The 20,155-nt window shown below is 49.8% G+C and overlaps 1 protein-coding gene across 1 annotated transcript in view; it reads right to left on the reverse strand.

Moving 5' to 3' along the window:
* pcif1 (phosphorylated CTD interacting factor 1) overlaps positions 1–20,155 on the reverse strand; it is a 218,851-nt gene that overhangs the window by 125,708 nt on the left and 72,988 nt on the right. The window contains 1 exon segment of the mRNA XM_038802885.1: positions 9,902–10,033. Coding sequence (XP_038658813.1) covers positions 9,902–10,033 — 132 coding nt within the window.

Genomic DNA, 20,155 nt, shown 5'->3' on the forward strand with positions numbered 1-20,155 from the left:
AACTTGCTGCGTCCCTAGCCAAGCTGTTCCAGTACAGCTACAACATTGGCATCTACCTGACAATGTGGAAAATTGCCCTGATATGTCCTGTACACAAAAGCAGGACAAATCCAACCTGGTGAATTACCGCCTTACGAGTCCACTCTCGATCATTGGTAAAGTGATGGAAGAGATTATCAACAGTGCTATCAAACAGCACTTACTTACCAATAATCTATTCATTGACACTCAGTGTGGGTTCCGCCAGGGTCACCAGCTCCTGACCTTGGTTCAAACATGGACAAAAAAAGCTGAACTCCAAAGGTGAGGTGAGAGTGACTGCCTTTGACATCAAGGCAGCATTTGCACGATTGTGGCATCAAGGAGCTCTAGCAAAACTGGAGTCAATGGGACTCAGAGGGAAAAACTCTCCACTTGCACAAAGGAAGATGAGGTCAGTCATCTCAGTCCTGCAACATCACTACAGGAGTTCCTCAGGGTAATGTCCTAGGCAAAACCACCTTCAGCTGCTTCATCAATGACCTTCCTTCCAACATAAGATCTGATGTGGGGATATTTGCTGATGATTGGACAATGTCCAGCCCCATTCACAACTCCTCAAACACTGAAGCAGTTCACGTGCAAATGCAGCAAGGCCTGGACAATACCCATAGGAACACGAGTCGGCCATTCAGCTGCTCGAGCCTGTCCCGGCATTTAATGAGATCATGGCTGGTCTGTGACCTCACTCCACATACCTGCCTTTGGCCCATGTGGTGAATGTATTCACCATAATGCATGCATGATACCATAACCTGTGACCTATGACCTGGAAGTGGTGGTATGAACTGCTTCCAGGCACTGTACAGTAACCCCAGTATGGCTCCGCCCACACCGGGGCCATATATAGGCCGGCCTCTTGTGGGCGGCATTCATCTGTACTACTGACTCTGGCTAGGCTAGTTCATGACTAATAAAGCCTACTGTTCACTCGCTCTCTCTGCCTCACTATGAATTGAAGGTATATCAGCCCACATCCCTGAATATCTTTTCTTAACAAAGATATATGTATCTCAGATTTAAAGTGAACAACTGTTCTAGCTTCAACTGCTGCTTGGGAGTGTTCCAAACCTGTAATAATAATAATCGTTTATTGTCACAAGTAGGCGTCAATGAAGTTACTGTGAAAAGCCCCTAGTCGCCACATTCCGACGCCTGTTCGGGGAGGCAGGTACGGGAATTCAACCCGTGCTGCCGGTATTGTTCTGCATTACAAGCCAGCTGTTTAGCCCACTGTGCTAAACCAGCCCCACAAAGCGACTAACACCAGAGGCAAGTAATGACGAGAGAGGTTTTATGGGATGTGAGTCACAGCAGAAGGGGTTGTCGGGGAGGGAAGATGGTGGTAACTCTCAGCAACATCATACCTCCCCCTCTTCTGGGACCCTCAATCAGGTATTCAGAAAACACCTTATCCTATTCTTTTTTGGTCCAAAATGGATACCACAAAATAGATAACACTTGCTTACATTAAATTCCATATTACACAATTTTGCCCATTCACCTTGTCTGCCAATATCTCCTTGCAATGTTATGCTATCATCTGGACTCCCTTTAATGTCACCTAACTTTGTATCTTCAGCAGCAAGTTGAATATATGGCTTTCTATGAAATCATCCAAGTCATCGATTAATAATGTGAATAATTTGAGGTCAATACACAGGTCCCTGTGGTACACCACTAGTCACCTCCTGCCAATTAGAGTAATTCCCAATATCCCTACTCTGTCGCCTGCCACTCAATCAATTTCCAAACTATGGTTTGTGACGGCCACGAAGAATCCAGCATAAGTTGAAGGATAGAAAGAAATAACATTTATTTACAATGACACAGATATACACACAACAGCAGCAACTCCCTTGCTGCTCACTCGTCTCTAGCTCGTTCCAAACTGGCCAGCTTTACTTATGCAGGAAATCTGCTAATGAATTCTCTGCTCCCCTTCCCCCCCCCCCCCCCCCCCCACCCCCCCCCCCTCTCAAAGTCCGAGGAATCCACCGAAGACACTGGCGAAGGAGGGCGTCAGACACCATTTGCACGAGGCGCTGGATCGGGCGCCGTGTAACGAGATGGAGAACGGCGCTTCCATGATGAACGGCGTAACAATTGTACATCCACGGCCCGTGGGGCCTGAAGACTCCCCCTCTGAGGTGTCTTGTGTCTCCATCTCGGAGTCAGTCTACTGCCTCTGTCATCTCGGCTTCTTTATCTCCACGCGGTTCTGCAACAAACTGCACAGGATTGAGTGCGGCACCAGAGGAAGATTGTGAGGAATACTTTCCACCATGTCTGGTCTCTGTGGCTGTAGAAATGAGCTCCGGGGGCGGGGAATCTTTGGAAGAGATGGTCTTCTGGACTGAACGTGGTCGACATGCTTGTGCTGGAGACGACCCTGGGCTTGCACCTGGTAAGAGATAGGGCCCGTTTGGAGAAAGATAATGCCAGGGACCCACTGGGCACCACCAGCAAACTTTCGAACGAACACTGGGTCACCGGGCGCAAACTGCCGATTCGGCCGATGCCAAGGAAAACCATGTCGCCGCCGTTCTTGAGTGCAGCGTACTTTTGCGCCAATGTCCGGAGAAACTATGCTCAGGGCCGGCTCAAGGTACCGGCAACTCGGGCAGTCGCCCGGGGCACCATGTGCTCGGGGGCGCCAATCCCATCACGAGACAAAAAAAAACGAACTTGTTTGAAGAAGAGAAAAGGAACCAGAAGAAGGAAAGAGAGAGAGACTAAACAAACTGTGAGTTAAACCCTCACAATCTTAGTTTGGGCTACAATAAGCTGAACAGCCACAAGTGGGCTGAAAGCAAACTTTAGGAGAATAATGCCTCAGACTCTGAGACTGGCTCGGAATTTTTCCTCTTCGGAGCGCTGCAGTTTCTGAGCTGCTATGCCTATTTAGCCCTCTTGGTGGAAATTGGAATGCGCAGCTCAGGTCAGCGAGAGTCAGGTATTGTAGATTAACTGGGTCTAATTAGCTTCCTGAAATTTCATTATACTTCTGGTGCTCTCTCGAAGTGTTGTTTAAAAAAACACACACACACAAGGCAGATTTTGCCGCCGTAAATAGCATTTGGAGGGAGTTTCTGGGTACTCCTTGCCGAGTTAACCTTATCTGTTAAGTTTATTTGCAAGGCTGAATTTTGAAACCTAAGCGTCGATGCTTATTGCGTGATTCAGAGTTCGCCCAGACACACTAGGTTTTCAAAATTCATCAGTTACAATACACTACAGTCAGTTGCTTAAGTGTATTGTAACTGATGAATTTTGAAAACCTAGTGTGTCTGGGCGAACTCTGAATCACGCAATAAGCATCGACGCTTAGGTTTCAAAATTCAGCCTTGCAAATAAACTTAACAGATAAGGTTAACTCGGCAAGGAGTACCCAGAAACAAGAAACTCCCTCCAAATGCTATTCACGGCGGCAAAATCTGCCTTGTGTGTGTGTGTTTTTTTAAACAACACTTCGAGAGAGCACCAGAAGTATAATGAAATTTCGGGAAGCTTGCAATTAGACCCAGTTAATCTACAATACCTGACTCTATTATAAAATATAGTCAGGGTCCCTGACTATATTTTATAATAGAGTCAGGTATTGTAGATGAACTAACTGGGTCTAATTGCAAGCTTCCCGAAATTTCATTATACTTCTGGTGCTCTCTCGAAGTGTCGTTTAAAAAAACACACACACACAAGGCAGATTTTGCCGCCGTAAATAGCATTTGGAGGGAGTTTCTGGGTACTCCTTGCCGAGTTAACCTTATCTGTTAAGTTTATTTGCAAGGCTGAATTTTGAAACCTAAGCGTCGATGCTTATTGCGTGATTCGGAGTTCGCCCAGACACACTAGGTTTTCAAAATTCATCAGTTACAATACACTACAGTTATTTGGGTACCCCAAAGGACAACCGTTTATATTCACACAGGCTGTGTTGATAGTTACATATGGCCGGGAGGCAGGGTCCAGCTCCAACGGTAGGTAGGCGTGACTCATATCTAATTTTGTGAACGTGAGTCCACCTGCAAGCTTTGCGTAGAGATCCTCTATGTGAGGCATTGGATATCAGTCGAGCTGGGAAGCCGTATTCACTGTAAGTTTATAGTCGCCCCACAAGAGAACTGTGGGATCTGGCTTCATTACAGGTGCAATTGGTGCTGCCCAGTCAGCGAAACGGACGAGCCTGATAATACCCAAGGTCTCCAAACGAGTGAGCTCCCCTTCTACCTTCTTGAGCAAGGCGTAAAGCACCGGATGCGCCCCGGAAATAGCGCGGCGTGGCTCCTGGTTCGACTTGGATACGGGCAACGGCCCTTTTTATTTTACCCAAACCGGGCTGGAATACATCTGGGTACCGTCCCAGAACCTGTTTGGAGGATGTGCTGCCACTACAGCCCCAAATGGCGCAACCAGTCCCGACCCAACAGGCTGGGCCCATGGCTGCGCACCACGATAAGTGGGAAATACCCCTCCTGGTGTCCATAAACAACAGGGGCCATCGTAGTTCCTGCAATGTCCAATGGTTCCCCCATGTAGGTGGCCAACCTGGCCTGTGTGTCAATTAATGTAAGGGTCTGTATCCCCTGCTTGATGCGGTCGAATGTCCTCTGGGCGGTCACGGAGACCACTGCGCCAGTGTCCAACTCCATCTCAAGCGAGTGACCATTGACCCATACTGTCTCCTTAATGGGGGCCACACGGGGAGCTGCCAACCCGATGCAGGTTCATCCAAATGGAAGGTATGGCCCCTGGGCTGGCCCCAGTTTCTGTCGGAACGTCGGTGCCTCTGGTGCCCCCAGGACCGGCATCAGCGACGGGGTCAGCGCCCACAAGTCCGACATGGACATGTCTCCTCATCCATTGGTTCTGGAGAAGGCTCCCTTCGGGGAGGAGTGTCCGACAGCCACTGGCGTCGATCCGGACCTCGCCTCGCCCAACGTACCGAAGAGGTGCGGGAGACGCTTTTGGACGGAAGGCGTGCACCTCCATTCCCTGTAGCTCCTGCACTCCCCGTTCTGCGCTCTCTCGGGGCAATACTATTTGAATGGCCTGTTGAAATCAAAGTGACAAATCCCTAGCACTTGACAGTTTCCATCTGACTGTGTTAAAGAAACTAGGGGAACACATTGCAGATGCCCTAATTATAATCTTTAAGAGTTCCCTAGATTCAGGAGTAGTCCCTCTGGATTGGAAAATTGCACGTCACTTAACAATTTAAGAACGGTAAAAAGGGGAAAACAGGGATTACAGACCGGTTAGTCGAACATCTGTGGGAGGGAATTGCTGGAGTCTAAAATTCTAGTACTTGAATCGTGCTTTTGACTTTCAAACGCTTCACTGAATTCAATCATGTTGTGGTCACTATTTGATAAATGTTTGCGCACAGTTAGGCAACTAATTAAATTTAGCTAACTACTCATAACTAAATCTAATATTGCCTGTCTCCTTGTTGCATCTGTTCTGTGTACCCGAACAGGCGCCGGAATGTGGCGACTAGGGGCTTTTCGCAGTAACTTAATTGCAGTGTTAATGTAAGCCTACTTGTGACAATAAAGGTTATTAAAACATCCTGCTGCAGGAAACTACCCTGAACATATTCCAGAAGTTCACTACTTTTCTGACATCTGCTGGTCTCCTTCTCCCAATTTAAGTGCAAATTGAAATCCCCATTAATACTACTCTGCTTTACGGGCGGCACGGTGGCGCAGTGGTTAGCACTTCTGCCTACGGCGCTGAGGGCCCAGGTTCGATTCCGGCCCCGGGCCACTGTCCGTGTGGAGTTTGCACATTCTCCCAGTGTCTGCATAAGTCTCGCCCCACACAACCCAAAAGATGGGCAGGGTAGGTGGATTGGCCACGTGTCCCTTATTTGGAGCCATTTATATCCTCCCTCATTATTGCGATGATAGTATTTCCAACCACCCTCTCTGCCAACTCACGGGTTGTGGCCATCGCTGGCTGGGCCAGCATTTATTGCCGATTCCGGAGGTCATTTTGAAGAGTAATTAGCCAGACCAGGTAAGGACAACAGATTTCCTTCCCTATAGGACATTAGTGAACCAGGTGGGTTTTTACAACAATTGGCAACGGTTTCATGATCACCGGTAAATCCAGATTTTTTATTGAATTCAAATTTTACCATCGGTCATGGTGGGATTTGAACTTGGGTCCCCACACTGCGTCTTTGGATTACTAGTTCAGCGACAATACCACTATGCCACCGTCTCTCCTGTAAACGTTATAATCAACTATATTTAGTTCCTGGTCCCGACCATCCTGCAGCCATTCCTCTGTAATAGCTACTACATCTTAATGAATCTTCAATTTGCATTTGTGCCTGCAGCTCATCTAGTTTACTCCTTATACTCCATGCAGTAGTATATAGAACTGGTAATTGAGCTATTCCTCCTAACCTATGAGCTATTCCTTCAGGACTGATGTTTTATTTGCTTGTTTATTATTTTTCATTTTTGGTTTAACCAGTATACTTCTTGTAGTTTGCCATTTGCTGCAGTTCCTGAAGTTGGGTTCCTGACTATTTCATTACTCTGCCTTGCTACATGTTTTTGGAACTATTGTGAGTTCCCCACGACCACTACCACCTAGAAGGATAAGGGCAGCAGATAAATGGGAACATCACCACCTGGAGGTTTTCCTCCAAGTCACCCACCATCTTGAAACCGGAGCACCCGGAGGAAACCCACGCAACACGGGGAGGAAGTGCAAACTCCACACAGTCACCCAAGGCCGGAATTGAACCTGGGTCCCTGAAGCTGTGAGGCAGCAGTGCTAACCACTGTGCCACCGTACCGCCCAATAGGCAGTCTTAGAGCTGGCATAGATATATCGCTCATCTCAAGATCAAAAGATTGCAAACAGACTGGTATATTTGTCAGGGAGAGGTTGGGTCAAAGACAATGGCTTCTGTCTTCCAATATTTAGTTGGAGAAAATTTCTGACCATCCAGTATTGAGTGCCAAGAGCAATATGACAACTTGGAGACAATGAAAGAGTTAAGAGAGGTGTGGTGATGTCCACAGCATACCCATGGAAAAGGACATTGTATTCTCTGATGATGAAAACGAGGATGATCTAAAAATGGACCATGTTCTACAAAGATTTACTACAATGGTGGAGGGCCTTCAGTTATATCAAGTGACCTAAGAAGTTGGGTTTGAACAGAGGCAAAAGACCAGAGGTGACATGAGAAAATTCCTTTATATGTAGCTAGTTATGATTTGGAATGTACTGTCAGAGTCATAGACATTTTACAGCACAAAGGGGTACTTCGGCCCATTGTGTCTGAGCTGGCCATCAAGCACCTAACTATTCTAATCCCATTTTCCAGCATTCAGACCATGGCGTTGTATGCTGTGGCGTTTCAAGTACTCAGCTAAATGCTTCTTAAATGTTGTGAGGGTTCTTGCCTCTACCACCTTTCAGACAGTGAGTTCCAGATTCTCACAGCCCTCTGAGTGAAAGTTTTTCCTCAAATCCCCTCACGTTAAATCTATGCCCCAGTTACTGACCACTCTACTAAAGGGAAAAGTTCCTTCCGATCTAAGGTGGCCCAGTGGTTAGCACCGTTGGCTCACAGCAGCAAGGACCCAGGTTCAATTCTGACCTTGGGTGACCATCTGTGGATTTTGCACATTCTCCCAGTGTCTGCGTGGATTTCCTCCAGGTGCTCCGGTTTCCTCCCACAGCCCCAAAGATGTGAAGGTTAGGTCAGTGTTTTTCAAACTTGTATTCCAGGATCCACGCTGGCCGACCTTCGGGACACACCATTTTCTCTTACCTTGTTTGCTGCTGACAAAATGGAGGAATTGCAACCGCGCCCAAAGCACGTGACGTCGACGTACGGGGTGGCGTGACCTCTCAGCCTCCCTTCAGGCAGGAACATGACATTAAATTTTTAATGACTCGTCCCCAGCATCTCCGATTGCGCAAATTTGCGTGGTACCACAGTGGTTCCACGCACCGATGAGTGGGCATTCATGCGCAGTGCGCCCGCATTTTTTTTATATGGTTGTGGCCTTCATTTTGAAGGCCGCGCGCAGCCGGCATTGTTAAAAGCCGGATGCCGCGGCTGTCATGTGCAAATCTGCGCAATCGGAAGCGTCGCGATGGACGGCTCCACGGCCCTTCTGACACCCACCCGTGACCCACCTGCGGGTCGCGACCCCGACTTTGAAAATGCCCGGGTTAGGTGGTTTGGCCATGCTAAATTGCCCCTAAGTGTCCAAAGGCTTGGGATAGGGCGGGGATTGGGCCTTGGTAAGGTGCTTGTCGGAGGGTCGGTACAGACTCGATGGGTCGAATGACCTTCTTCTGCACAGTAGGGATTCTATGATTCTACCCCAGCTTTATCCCTCATAATTTTGGTCAGCTTGATTATGACCCCCATTCAACATTCTCTGCTCTAAGTAGAACACCCACAGCCTAATCAGCCTCTCTTCATAGCTGAAACGCTCAGTCCAGGCAACATCCTGGTGAATCTCCTCTGCCCCTTTGTACTGCAATATATAGTGTGGCAACCAGAACTGCACAGTACTCTAACTGTCGCCTAACAAGTGTTTTCAACAGCTCCATCATTTCTTTTTAAAAAAAATTTAGATTACCCAATTATTTTTTCCAATTAAGGGGCACTTTAGCGTGGCCAATCCACCTACTCTGCACATTTTTGGGTTGTGGGGGCGAAACCCATGCAGACACGGGGAGAATGTGCAAACTCCACACGGACAGTGACCCAGAGCCGGGATCGAACCTGGGACCTCAGTGCCGTGAGGCGGTTGTGCTAACCACTAGGCCACCGTGCTGCCCTAACAGCTCCATCATAACCTCCCTGCTCTCGTATTCCATGCCTCAGCAAATAAAGGCAAGCATTACATATGCCTTCTTAACCATCTTATTACCTATCCTGTTGCCTTCAAGGATCTATGGCATGCACCCCAAAATCCCTCTGACCCTCTGTACTTCCTAGTGTGCTTCTGTCCTCCCAAAATGCATCACTTCACACTTTTCAGGGTTAAATTCCGTTTGCCACTGTTCTGTCCATCTGACCAGCTCTATAGTGTCCTGTAATATAAAGGTTTCCTCCTTGCTATTTACAACACCAATAATATTTGTGTCATCTGTGTCCTTACTGATCTTACCTCCCACATTCACGTTTAGATCATTAATATACACTAGAAATACCAAGAGACCCAGCATCGATCCCGGTGGTACACCACTGGACACAGGATTCCAAACACAAAAATAACCTTTGACCATTGTCCTCTGCCTCTGTCAATCAGCCAATTTTGGATCCAATTTGGCAATTGCCCTGTATCCCATGGGCTCTTACCTTCTTGATCAGTCTCCCATGTGGGGTCTTGTCAAAAGCCTTACTGAAGTCCATGTAGACTACATCAACTGCACTGAAAGGGTGGTGGGAGCAGATTCAATCAATACTTTTAAAGGGAATTGGAGAAATAAGTTGTAAATCACTTCCTTGTATGCTGCTGCACAAAGACATGATTCTATATTCCATGACCATCTTTCAAAGGGAATTGGATAAATAAGTTGGAAAATTTACAGGGCAATGATAAGGAAGCAGGGGACTGAGACTAATTGGTCAGCTCTGCTGAAGAGCAGACAATGGTGTAAATCACTTCCTTGTATGCTGCTACACAAAGACATGATTCTATATTCCATGGCCATCTCATTTAGATGATAGCAAAAAGCCATTTACACTGCAGCTCTGTTGTTGAATTCTGGTTTTCCAAAGTAAAAGGAGCATAAAAAGTTCATTGACTTTTACATAGGTGGGAGAGAATACAAAGTTTTCTTTTTGCAACCGGTATCAGATAAAACCTACCCTGGGTTTTTTGAAGCTGTTTGCTGACTGCTGCTGGGTATCCTCAGAATGTCGCCGCTTCCGTTGTTTACTATCAGCTGCTGAATCTCCTTCACCCGATTCCACAGTTGCATTTAAGCCAAGAGGATCAGACTACAAGAGATAAAAAATACTGGTTATATGACATGAACGTACACTGCAGATTCTTCCCTCAAATCTTTAATACTGCCACAATGTATGTCAAACACTAAACATTTAAAAAAACTTTTAATGCCATATTGTCCAGGTCAGCAGTTCCCAAACTATGGGTCATGACCCGAGATGCGGGTCACAGAAACAATGGTGGAGATCACAAGCTCCCTTTCACCTGAGACTGCAACCTGCACAGAGGCCCAGGCACATCCCAACACAAGTCTCAGGAATGCTTTTCCTCTTCACAAGATCATTTAATAATGTTGCCTGAAGGGCCACAGCCACACACCAACAGGACGAGCATGGTGGTTAGCATAAATGCTTCACAGCTCCAGGGTCCCAGGTTCAGTTCCCGGCTGGGTCACTGTCTGTGTGGAGTCTGCACGTCCTCCCCCTGTGTGTGTGGGTTTCCTCCGGGTGCTCCGGTTTCCTCCCACAGTCCAAAGATGTGCGGGTTAGGTGGATTGGCCATGCTAAATTGCCCATAGTGTCCTAATAAAAGTAAGGTTAAGGGGGGTTGTTGGGTTACGGGTATAGGGTGGATACGTGGGTTTGTGTAGGGTGATCATGGCTCGGCACAACATTGAGGGCCGAAGGGCCTGTTCTGTGCTGTACTGTTCTATGTTCTATGTATACGGAAAGGTGGGTTGGGGGGGGGGGGGGGGGGGGGGGGGGGAGAAGAGAGAGAGAGAGAGAGACTGATTATTGTGTGTGTGTGAGGGGGGTATTAATTACAGACCAAAGAGAAAATGTTGGAAATTCTCAGCGGGTCTGGCAGCATGTGAAGAGTGAGAAAAGAGCTAAAGTTTCAAGTGAGGTGACCCTTTCCAATAGGGATTTATTAATTGCAGTATGTGTGGGGAGGGGATGGATTATAGACCGTAAGTGAGTGAGTACAGTGTGTGAGTGTGAGGGGGGGGGGTGGATTCTAATGTATGTGGGGAGGGGATGAATTACAGTGTGTATGTGAGAGAGACTTTGAGTGAGTAATTACAGTGCATGTGTGTGTGGGGAGGGGGGATTGATTACAGTGTGTGTGGGGAGGGGGGATTGATTACAGTGTGTGTGGGGAGGGGGGATTGATTACAGTGTGTGGGGAGGGGGGATTGATTACAGTGTGTGTGGGGAGGGAGGGATTGATTACAGTGTGTGTGGGGGGGAGGGAGGGATTGATTACAGTGTGTGGAGAGGGGGGATTGATTACAGTGTGTGTGGGGAGGGAGGGATTGATTACAGTGTGTGTGGGGAGGCGCATGGATTACAGTGTGTGCGGGGAGGGGGGGATTGATTACAGTGTGTGTGGGAAGGGGAGATTGATTACAGTGTGTGTGTGCGGAGGGGGATTGATTAGAGTGTGTGGGAGAGGGGGAATTGATTAGTCTGAGGGGGAGGGGGATTGATTGCAGTGGGTGTGGGGAGGGGGGTTGATTATAGTGTGTGGGAAGGGGGATTGATTACAGTGTGTGTGGGAAGGGGGATTGATTAGTGTGAGGGGGAGGGGGATTGATTGCAGTGGGTGTGGAGAGGGGGGTTGATTAGAGTGTGTGTGGGAAGGGGGATTGATTACAGTGTGTGTGGGAAGGCGGATTGATTACAGTGTGTGTGGGGGAGGGGGGATTGATTAAAGTGTGTGTGGGGGAGGGGGGATTGATTACAGTGTGTGTGGGGGAGGGGGGATTGATTACAGTGTGTGCGGAGGGGGATTGATTATTGTGTGTGTGGGGAGGGTGGGATTGATTACAGTGTGTGGGGGGGAGGGGGGATTGATTACACTGTGTGTGGGAAGGGGAGATTGATTACAGTGTGTGTGGGGAGGGGGGATTGATTACAGTGTGTGTGGGGGAGGGGGGATTGATTACAGTATGTGTGGGGAGGGGGGATTGATTACAGTGTGGGGGGAGGGGATTGATTACACTGTGTGTGGGAAGGGGAGATTGATTACAGTGTGTGTGGGGAGGGGGGATTGATTACAGTGGGTGTGGAGAGGGGGGATTGATTACAGTGTGGGGGGAGGGGATTGATTACACTGTGTGTGGGAAGGGGAGATTGATTACAGTGTGTGTGGGGAGGGGGGATTGATTACAGTGTGTGTGGGGGAGGGGAGATGGATTACAGTGTGTGGGGGGAGGGGGATAGATTACAGTGTGTGGGGGGAGGGGAATAGATTACAGTGTATGTGGGGAGGGGGTTTGATTAAATGTGTGTGGGGAAGGGGGATTGATTAGTGTGAGGGGGAGGGGGGATTGATTACAGTGTGTGTGGGGGAGGGGGATTGAATACAGTGTGTGGGGAGCGGGGATTGATTACAGTGTGTGTGGGGAGGGGGGATCGATTACACTGTGGGTGGGAAGGGGGGATGATTACAGTGTGTGTGGGGGAGGGGGGATTGATTACATTGTGTGTGGGGAGGGGGGATTGATTACAGTGTGTGTGGGGGAGGGGGGATTGATTACAGTGTGTGTGGGGAGGGGAATTATTAAAATGTGTGGGGGGAGGGGGGATTGATTACAGTGAGTGTGGGGAGGGAGGGATTGATTACAGTGTGTGTGGGGGGAGGGGGATTGATTACAGTGTGTGTGGGGAGGGGGATAGATTGGAGTGTGTGTGGGGAGGGGGTTTGATTACATTGTGTGTGGGAAGGGGGGATTGATTACAGTGTGTGTGGGGAGGGGGGATTGATTAGTGTGAGGGGGAGGGGGATTGGTTACAGTGGGTGTGGGGAGGGGGATTGATTACAGTGAGTGTGGGGAGGGTGGGATTGATTACAGTGTGTGTGGGAGGGGTATTGATTACAGTGTGTGTGCGGAGAGGGGGGATTGATTACAATGTGTGGGATGGGGGGATTAATTAGTGTGTGTGGGGAGGTGGGATTGATTACATTGTGTGTGGGGAGGGTGGATTGATTTCAGTGTGTGCGTGGGGAAGGGGGATTGATTACAGGGTTTGTGGGGGGAGGGTGGATTGATTACAGTGTGTGTGGGGGGAGGGGGGATTGATTACAATGTGTGGGATGGGGGGATTGAGTAGTGTGTGTGGGGAGGTGGGATTGATTACATTGTGTGGGGGGAGGGGGATTGATTTCAGTGTGTGTGGGAAGGGGGATTGATTACACTGTGTGGGGGAAAGGGGGATTAATTACAGTGTGCGTGGGGAGGGGGAATTGATTATAGTTTGTGTGGGGAGGGGGATTGATTACAGTGTGTGTGGGGGAGGGGGGATTCATTACAGTATGTGTGGGATGGGGGGATTGATTACAGTGTGTGGGGAGGGGGATTGATTACAGTGTGTGTGGGGAGGGGGATGGATTACAGTGTGTGGAGGGGATTGATTACAGTGTGTGTGGGAAGGGGGGATTAATTACAGAGTTTGTGGGGGAGGGGGGATTGAATACAGTGTGTGTGGGGGAGGGGGGATTGATTACAGTGTGTGTGGGAGGGGGGATTGATTAGTGTGTGTGGGGAGGGGGGTTGATTACAGTGTGTGTGGGGAGGGGATTGATTAAAGTGTGGGGGGAGGGGGGATTTATTACAGTGTGTGTGGGGAGGGAGGGATTGATTACAGTGTGTGTGGGGAGGGGGTTTGATTACATTGTGTGTGTGTGTGAAGGGGGGATTGATTACAGTGTGTGTGGGGAGGGGGGATTGATTAGTGTGAGGGGGAGGGGGGATTGGTTACAGTGTGTGGGGGGAGTTGGATAGATTACAGTGTGTGGGGAGGGTGGGATTTATTACAGTGTGTGTGGGAGGGGTATTGATTACAGTGTGTGTGGGGGGAGGGGGGATTGATTACAATGTGTGGGATGGGGGGATTGATTAGTGTGTGTGGGAAGGTGGGATTGATTACATTGTGTGTGGGGAGGGGGGAGTGATTTCAGTGTGGGGGGAAGGGGGATTGATTACAGGGTTTGTGGGGGGAGGGTGGTTTGATTAAGTGTGTGTGGGAGGGGGATTGATTAGTGTGAGGGGGAGGGGGGATTGATTACAGTGTGTGTGGGGGAGGGGGATTGAATACAGTGTGTGTGGGGAGGGGGGATTGATTACAGTGTGTGTGGGGGAGGGGGGATTGATTACAGTGTGTGGGGAGAGGTGGGATTGATTACAGTGTGTGCGGAGGGGGATTGATTACTGTGTGTGTGGGGAGGGTGGGATTGATTACAGTGTGTGTGGGGAGGGGGGATTGATTACACTGTGTGTGGGAAGGGGAGATTGATTACAGTGTGTGTGGGGAGGGGGGATTGATTACAGTGTGTGTGGGGGAGGAGGGATTGATTACAGTATGTGTGGGGAGGGGGGATGATTACAGTGTGTGGGGGAGGGGGATTGATTACAGTGGTGGGGGGGGAGGGGAGATTATTCATGGTGTGTGTGGGAGTTGAGGATTGATTACAGTGTGTGTGGGGGAGGTGGATTGATTACAGTGTGTGGGGGGAGGGGGGATGCATTAGTGTGTGTGGGGGGGGGGGGTTGATTACAGTGTGTGGGGGGGATTGATTACTGTGTGTGTGGGGAGGGGGGCAATATTGATTACAGTGTGTGGGGAGGGGGTTTGATTACCAGTGTGTGGGGTTGTGTGGAGGGGATTGATTACAGGTGTGTGGGGGAGGGGGATGATTACAGTGTTTGTGGGGGAGGGGGGATTGATTACAGTGTGTGTAGGAAGGGGGATTGATTACAGTGTGTGTGGGGAGAGATGGGCTGATTACAGTGTGTGGGGAGGGGGGATTGATTACAGTGTGTGTGGGATGGGGGGATTCATTACAGTGTGTGTGGGGAGGGGGGATTGATTACAGTGTGTGTGGGGAGGGGGGATTGATTACAGTGTGTGTGGGAAGGGGGGATTGATTACAGTGTGTGGGGGAAGGGGGCATTGATTACAGTGTGTGTGGGGAGGGGGATTGATTACAGTGTGTGTGGGGAGTGGGGATTGATTACAGTATGTGTGGGGAGGGGGATTGATTACAGTGTGTGTGGGAAGGGGGGATTGATTACACTGTGTGGGGGAAGGGGGGATTAATTATAGTGTGCGTGGGGAGAGGGATTGATTATAGTGTGTGTGGGGAGGGGGATTGATTACAGTGTGCGTGGGGAGGGGGGGATTGATTACAGTGTGTGTGGGGGAGGGGGATTGATTACAGTGTGTGTAAGAAGGGCGATTGATTACAGTGTGTGTGGGAGGGGGATTGATTACAGTGTGTGGGGGGAGGGGGGATTGATTACAGTTTGTGTGGGGGAGGGGGGATTGATTACAGTGTGTTTAGGAAGGACGATTGATTACAGTGTGTATGGGAGGGGGGATTGATTAGTGTGTGTGGGGAGGGGGATACATTAGAGTGTGTGTGGGGAGGGGGTTTGATTACATTGTTTGTGGGAAGAGGGGATTGATTACAGTGTGTGTGGGGAGGGGGATAGATTACAGTGTGTGTGGGGAGGGGGGATTGATTAGTGTGAGGGGGAGGGGGGATTGGTTACAGTGTATGTGGGGAGGGGGATTGATTACAGTGTGTGTGGGGAGGGTGGGATTGATTACAGTGTGTGTGGGAGGGGTATTGATTACAGTGTGTGTGGGGGGAGGGGGGATTGATTACATTGTGTGGGATGGGGGGATTGATTAGTGTGTGTGGGGAGGTGGGATTGATTGCATTGTGTGTGGTGAGGGGGGATTGATTACAGTGTGTGTGGGGAGGGGGGTTGATTACAGTGTGTGTGGGGAGGGAGGGATTGATTACAGTGTGTGGGGGGATTGGGGATTGATTACAGTGTGTGTGGGGGAGGGGGGATTGATTACAGTGTGTGTAGGAAGGGGGGGTTGATTACAGTGTGTGTGGGGAGAGATGGGATTGATTCCAGTGTGTGTGGGAATGGAGGGATTGATTACAGTGTGTGTGGGAAGGGGGGATTGATTACAGTGTGTGTGGGGAGGAGGGATTGATTACAGTGTGTGTGTGGAGGGGGGATTGATTACAGTGTGTGGGGGAGGGAGGATTGATTACAGTATGTGTGAGATGGGGGGATTGATTACAGTGTGTGTGGGAAGGGGGGATTGATTACACTGTGTGGGGGAAGGGGGGATTAATTACAGAGTGCGTGGGGAGAGGGATTGATTATAGTGTGTGGGGGGAGGGGGATTGATTACAGTGTGCGTGGGGAGGGGGGATTGATTACAGTGTGTGTGGGGGAGGGGGGATTGATTACGCTGTGTGTAGGAAGGGCGATTGATTACAGTGTGTGTGGGAGGGGGATTGATTAGTGTGTGTGGGGAAGGGGATAGATTAGAGTGTGTGTGGGGAGGGGGTTTGATTACATTGTGTGTGGGAAGGGGGGATTGATTACAGTGTGTGGGGGGAGGGGGATAGATTACAGTGTGTGTGGGGAGGGGGAATTGATTAGTGTGAGGGGGAGGGGGGATTGGTTACAGTGTGTGTGGGGGGGGGATTAATTACAGTGTGTGGAGAGGGTGGGATTGATTACAGTGTGTGTAGGAGGGGTATTGAGTACAGTGTGTGTGGGGGGAGGGGGGATTGATTACAATGTGTGGGATGGGGGGATTGATTAGTGTGTGTGGGGAGGTGGGATTGATTACATTGTGTGGGGGGAGGGGGGATTGATTACAGTGTGTGTGGGGGAGGGGGGATTGATTACAGTGTGTTTAGGAAGGATGATTGATTACAGTGTGTATGGGAGGGGGGATTGATTAGTGTGTGTGGGGAGGGGGATACATTAGAGTGTGTGTGGGGAGGGGGTTTGATTACATTGTTTGTGGGAAGAGGGGATTGATTACAGTGTGTGTGGGGAGGGGGATAGATTACAGTGTGTGTGGGGAGGGGGGATTGATTAGTGTGAGGGGGAGGGGGGATTGGTTACAGTGTATGTGGGGAGGGGGATTGATTACAGTGTGTGTGGGGAGGGTGGGATTGATTACAGTGTGTGTGGGAGGGGTATTGATTACAGTGTGTGTGGTGAGGGGGGATTGATTACAGTGTGTGTGGGGAGGGGGATTGATTACAGTGTGTGTGGGGAGGGCGGGATTGATTACAGTGTGTGGGGGGATTGGGGATTGATTACAGTGTGTGGGGGGATTGGGGATTGATTACAGTGTGTGTGGGGGAGGGGGGATTGATTACAGTGTCTGTAGGAAGGGGGGGTTGATTACAGTGTGTGTGGGGAGAGATGGGATTGATTCCAGTGTGTGTGGGAATGGAGGGATTGATTACAGTGTGTGTGGGAAGGGGGGATTGATTACAGTGTGTGTGGGGAGGGGGGATTGATTACAGTGTGTGTGTGGAGGGGGGATTGATTACAGTGTGTGGGGGAGGGAGGATTGATTACAGTATGTGTGAGATGGGGGGATTGATTACAGTGTGTGTGGGAAGGGGGGATTGATTACACTGTGTGGGGGAAGGGTGGATTAATTACAGAGTGCGTGGGGAGAGGGATTGATTATAGTGTGCGTGGGGAGGGGGGTTGATTACAGTGTGTGTGGGGCAGGGGGGATTGATTACGCTGTGTGTAGGAAGGGCGATTGATTACAGTGTGTGTGGGAGGGGGATTGATTAGTGTGTGTGGGGAAGGGGATAGATTAGAGTGTGTGTGGGGAGGGGGTTTGATTACATTGTGTGTGGGAAGGGGGGATTGATTACAGTGTGTGGGGGGAGGGGGATAGATTACAGTGTGTGTGGGGAGGGGTGAATTGATTAGTGTGAGGGGGAGGGGGGATTGGTTACAGTGTGTGTGGGGGGGGGATTAATTACAGAGTGTGGGGAGGGTGGGATTGATTACAGTGTGTGTGGGAGGGGTATTGAGTACAGTGTGTGTGGGGGGAGGGGGGATTGATTACAATGTGTGGGATGGGGGATTGATTAGTGTGTGTGGGGAGGTGGGATTGATTACATTGTGTGGGGGGAGGGGGGATTGATTACAGTGTGTGTGGGGAGGGAGGGATTGATTACAGTGTGTGTGGGGGAGGGGGGATTGATTACAGTGTTTGTGGGGGAGGGGGGATTGATTACAGTGTGTGTAGGAAGGGGGATTGATTACAGTGTGTGTGGGGAGAGATGGGATTGATTACAGTGTGTGGGGGAATGGGGGGATTGATTACAGTGGGTGTGGGATGGGGGGATTGATTACAGTGTGTGTGGGGAGGGGGGATTGATTACAGTGTGTGGGGGAGGGGGGATTGATTACAGTATGTATGGGGAGGGGGGATTGATTACAGTGTGTGTGGGGAGGGGGGATTGATTACAGTGTGTGGGGGGAGGGGGGATTGATTACAGTGTGTGTGGGGGAGGGGGGATTGAATACAGTGTGTGTGGGGAGGGGGTATTGATTACAGTGTGTGTGAGGGAGGGGGGATTGATTACAGTGTGTGTGGGGGAGGGGGTTTGATTACATTGTGTGTGGGAAGGGGGGATTGATTACAGTGTGTGTGGAGAGGGGATAGATTACAGTGTGTGTGGGGAGGGGGAATTGATTACAGTGTGTGTGGGGAGGGTGGGATTGATTACAGTGTGTGTGGGAGGGGTATTGATTACAGTGTGTGTGGGGGGAGGGGGGATTGATTACATTGTGTGGGATGGGGGGATTGATTAGTGTGTGTGGGGAGGTGGGATTGATTGCATTGTGTGTGGTGAGGGGGGATTGATTACAGTGTGTGTGGGGAGGGGGATTGATTACAGTGTGTGTGGGGAGGGAGGGATTGATTACAGTGTGTGGGGGGATGGGGATTGATTACAGTGTGTGTGGGGGAGGGGGGATTGATTACAGTGTGTGTAGGAAGGGGGGGTTGATTACAGTGTGTGTGGGGAGAGATGGGATTGATTCCAGTGTGTGTGGGAATGGAGGGATTGATTACAGTGTGTGTGGGAAGGGGGGATTGATTACAGTGTGTGTGGGGAGGGGGGATTGATTACAGTGTGTGTGTGGAGGGGGGATTGATTACAGTGTGTGGGGGAGGGAGGATTGATTACAGTATGTGTGAGATGGGGGGATTGATTACAGTGTGTGTGGGAAGGGGGGATTGATTACACTGTGTGGGGGAAGGGGGGATTAATTACAGAGTGCGTGGGGAGAGGGATTGATTATAGTGTGTGGGGGGAGGGGGATTGATTACAGTGTGCGTGGGGAGGGGGGATTGATTACAGTGTGTGTGGGGGAGGGGGGATTGATTACGCTGTGTGGGATGGGGGATTGATTAGTGTGTGTGGGGAGGTGGGATTGATTACATTGTGTGGGGGGAGGGGGGATTGATTACAGTGTGTGTGGGGGAGGGGGGATTGATTACAGTGTGTTTAGGAAGGATGATTGATTACAGTGTGTATGGGAGGGGGGATTGATTAGTGTGTGTGGGGAGGGGGATACATTAGAGTGTGTGTGGGGAGGGGGTTTGATTACATTGTTTGTGGGAAGAGGGGATTGATTACAGTGTGTGTGGGGAGGGGGATAGATTACAGTGTGTGTGGGGAGGGGGGATTGATTAGTGTGAGGGGGAGGGGGGATTGGTTACAGTGTATGTGGGGAGGGGGATTGATTACAGTGTGTGTGGGGAGGGTGGGATTGATTACAGTGTGTGTGGGAGGGGTATTGATTACAGTGTGTGTGGGGAGGGGGGATTGATTACAGTGTGTGTGGGGAGGGGGATTGATTACAGTGTGTGTGGGGAGGGCGGGATTGATTACAGTGTGTGGGGGGATTGGGATTGATTACAGTGTGTGGGGGGATTGGGGATTGATTACAGTGTGTGTGGGGGAGGGGGGATTGATTACAGTGTGTGTAGGAAGGGGGGGTTGATTACAGTGTGTGTGGGGAGAGATGGGATTGATTCCAGTGTGTGTGGGAATGGAGGGATTGATTACAGTGTGTGTGGGAAGGGGGGATTGATTACAGTGTGTGTGGGGAGGGGGGATTGATTACAGTGTGTGTGGGGAGGGGGGATTGATTACAGTGTGTGGGGGAGGGAGGATTGATTACAGTATGTGTGAGATGGGGGGATTGATTACAGTGTGTGTGGGAAGGGGGGATTGATTACACTGTGTGGGGGAAGGGTGGATTAATTACAGAGTGCGTGGGGAGAGGGATTGATTATAGTGTG

The sequence above is a fragment of the Scyliorhinus canicula genome, chromosome 7 (genome assembly GCF_902713615.1).
Source record: "Scyliorhinus canicula chromosome 7, sScyCan1.1, whole genome shotgun sequence".
Classification (NCBI taxonomy): Eukaryota; Metazoa; Chordata; class Chondrichthyes; order Carcharhiniformes; family Scyliorhinidae; genus Scyliorhinus; species Scyliorhinus canicula.